This window comes from Thamnophis sirtalis, unplaced genomic scaffold (genome assembly GCF_051295495.1).
Source record: "Thamnophis sirtalis isolate CommonGarterSnake01/CBP01778 unplaced genomic scaffold, rThaSir2_p1.2 scaffold_12, whole genome shotgun sequence".
Taxonomy (NCBI): Eukaryota; Metazoa; Chordata; class Lepidosauria; order Squamata; family Natricidae; genus Thamnophis; species Thamnophis sirtalis.
In genome coordinates this window covers 18517545-18521056 of record NW_028261392.1, presented here as the reverse complement: position 1 = coordinate 18521056, position 3512 = coordinate 18517545, and the positions used below count along the sequence as shown (strand labels likewise).

Here is a 3512-nt window from a genome sequence, read left to right as displayed (position 1 = left end):
AAGTCCTCAGGACTACGACCCCTTTGAAAGGCATCGCTGGCTCCTGATTGGCTAAGACGTGAGCAGCCAGCTGGCGGGAGAATGGAGCCGTTCTTTTGGTTCAGCGTCTGACAGCTCCTGTATAAAAGAGCTGTCAGCTGTCAAATGTTGCTGTTTTGCTGGTTCATGATTTTGCATTTTGCCATGTTAAATGTTATAATAAAGGTTGTTGTTAGCTTCAACCTGCCTTGCCCGCCTCGTTCTCCCTACAGAACACTGGCAATGAAGGTGGGATCAGGACTGAGGTAAAAGAGAATTGAAGTCACTGAGAAGAGCTGCCTTAAGTCACTGGCGACGAGACATCGCTCCAAGACTAACTCTTCAGTTTCTGTCCTTCTAAGGATGGCTGGTTTACCAGCATTCTCAGCATTAAGCCCAGCCACTGAGACATGGGATGCTTACCTCCAATGATTTGAATATTTCCTTGAGGCAAACGACTTCACCGGTTTGTCCAGTGGCCATAAACGAGGTTATTTCTTCAGTGCGTGTGGCCATGAGATGTTTGGGACAGCTAGGGCTCTAGCCGCCCCTCAATCCATCCATTCTGTGCCTTGGGAGACTCTTTTGGAGAGACTTAAAAATCACTACTCTCCAACTCCCTCGCGCATAGCCAGACGTTATGCATTCAGGCAGAGAACCCAGAGAGAGAAGGTGAATCTATTAGCGACTACATGGCTTCTCTCAGAACAGCGGCCCTGTTTGGTCCTCGGACTTACGAATGACAGCTCGGCAACAGCCAGGCACGCCGGAACCAATCAGGCATGACCTGCTGTGTGCGGGCTGTCAAATGCGCGGCTATTGGCCTCCCTGCTTGACAGCTCCGTATAAATAGCTGTCAAGCAGGGAGGGGGTGTCGGTCTACTTCTGTTCTTGCTTATGAATGCCCTGTTAATAAACGGTTGTATTTAACTCACTTCAGACGCCTCCTGCCTCATCCTTCTAGGAGATTTAACAGGCCCTGCACTGTAATTTCCCTGTACTGAACAATGTCCTGATAGAATAGCTGGTTTGTGGTATTAAAGACCTCAGACTCCAGTGACATTTGCTGGCACAAAAAGAGCTGATCCTTCGGGCAGCTGTAGATGAAGCTATGGCATATGAAAAGTCAGATAAATCCACCGCAGAAATTCAGAGATTTCTGCCACCAGCCATCCATGCCAGCAGGGGCCATGCCATCCACTACGAGGAAGACGACGAAGAAGATATCTCTGATGATGACCACAAGGAAAAAAAGACTCAGGATGACTTTTTACCTCAGGTGGGCTGCCTGAGTTGTGGCGGGAACCACGCAAGGTCAGTTTGCAAGTTCAAAGCCACAATATGCCGTCATTGTGAAAGGAAAGGACATTTAGCCAAGGTTTGCAGAGCTGCCATGCCTATCTCTGAACCACCTTCTGAGCGGGCCTGTTCAAAACAATTCACAAAAAACTTCCCAAATGCCACGGTCTGCTTTACCACCTCCGGAGACCAGCAGCAGCCTGAATTGGCTATCAGCCATGCTCCTCTGTCCAAGCCTGCCCATAAGATCTACCTGACTGTGCATATAGAGGGGGAGCCCTGCAAGATGGAGGTGGACACTGGCTCCTCCAAATCCCTGGTCTCTTGGGCTACTATCAAACGGGTAGTGCCCAGCATGAACAAAACTCAACTCAGAGAGTGCCCACTTTCCCTCAGAGACTATCAGGGACAGCCAATACCCATTGTGGGTTGTGGCATGTTCAACATCTCAAGCAAGAACTTCCACGGTCCCCTTCCCCTCATCATTGTAGATGGCCACCTGCCCAGCCTCCTGGGCCTTGACTGGTTCTCAGCTTTGGGGCTCAAGGTCTCCAGCATCCACTCCACTGTTCCTGATGCCTTCACAATGCTGACCAGTGAGTTCACAGATGTGTTTGACAACAAGCTTGGTAAATATAAAGGGACCTCAATTTCTTTTAATTTGGACCCCCAGATGGCGCCAATTCATCTAAAACCCAGAAGAGTGTAATTTGTTCCTTGCCCCAAGGTAGATTTGGAGCTAGATAAATTGATAGTATAGGGAGTACTTGAAGCAGTAGACCATTCCCCCTGGGAGACCCCCATAGTGACATCAATTAAGCAGGATGGTAGTATTAGAATTTCCGTGGACTATAAATGCTCAATTAATAAAGAGTTGCAAGCCATCTCTTATCCAGTGCCAGTGTTGCAACATCTGCTCTACTCATTAGGCAATGTTATCTCCATTTTGGATCAAGCAGAGCTCATCGATAAATGAAGAGCAGTCCTGACCCGCTTCCGCCAAGCGGGACTGAAACTTAAATGAGAGAAATGTAGGATAGGGGTTCCCAGTGTAGAATTTTTGGGGTATTTAGTTGATTCCAAAGGACTCCACCCTACTCCGTCCAAGGTAGAGGCAATTAAGAAAGCCCCCATGCCCTCTACTAAGGCGGAGCTGCAATCTTTTCTGGGGCTGTTTAATTTTTATTCCATATTTTTTTTTGCCCCATAAGGCGTCTGGCAGAGCCTCTGCATAGGCTTCTGGATTCTAAAATGCCATGGCATTGGGGGTTTAAAGAAGCCCAAGCCTTTAGGGCAGTTAAGGATATCTTTACATCCAAGGCTTTATTAGTGCAGTACAGTGATCACCTCCCATTAACATTGGCATGTGATGCATCGCCTTATGGCCTTGGGGCTGTTCTGAGTCACATTCTACCCAATGGCTCAGAAGTCCCAATTGCCTATTATTTGCACATGCTCTCAGCTGCTGAAAAAAATTACAATTAGCTGGATAAAGAGGCCCTAGCTCCTGTAGCTGGGGTAAAGCAATGTCACAATTTCGTTTATGGCCTTTTTTTCACTTAGTGACTGACCATAAACCCCTTTTGGGTCTTCTGGAGGGGGATCGCCAGACTCCTCAGATATTGTCTCCAAGGATGTCCAGATGGACAGCCTTTCTTGCTGCCTACAATTATCAGCTGCAGTATAGACCAGGAAAAAACTTGGGGCACGCTGATGCCCTCAGTTGCTGTCCTGTACCAGTGCCAGCCTTGGACCCTGCTCCTGTTGCTTTGGTCCTCTTAATTGAGGATTTGCCCATGCCAATATCTGCCATGGATATTGCCATGCTTTCTGTCTCAGACCCCATACTGACTACAGGTCTTGAACTGGGTGCATAGGGGGTGGCCGCAGGGGCCAGTAGATCCTGGGTTTTGCCCCTACTATATACGGCAGCATGAGCTGTCCGTCCTTAACGGGTGCCTGTTATGGGGCAATAGGGTGGTCTCCCCCCCCCCAAAAAAAAAGCTTAGGTCACCAATCTTAAGCTGCCTGCACACTGCTCAGCCGGGCATCGTGCGCATGAAGGCTTTGGGCTGAAACTACGTGTGGTGGACAAAAATTGACCAGGAAATAGAAAGCTGGGTAGCCACTTGCCAGCAGTGCCAGCAATCCAGGCCGGTTCTCCCTTCTGTGCCAATCAGGGAATGGGACATGTG

General features: G+C 48.7%; 1 protein-coding gene across 1 annotated transcript; it reads left to right on the top strand.

Moving 5' to 3' along the window:
* The first annotated feature begins 1129 nt into the window (after window positions 1-1129).
* Window positions 1130-3194, top strand: LOC148043264 (uncharacterized). Its single transcript, XM_087726752.1, has 2 exons — window positions 1130-1946; window positions 2881-3194. The coding sequence occupies exons 1-2, from the start codon at window positions 1130-1132 to the stop codon at window positions 3192-3194; spliced, it is 1131 nt and encodes a 376-aa protein (XP_087582878.1).
* The last annotated feature ends 318 nt before the right edge of the window (window positions 3195-3512 follow it).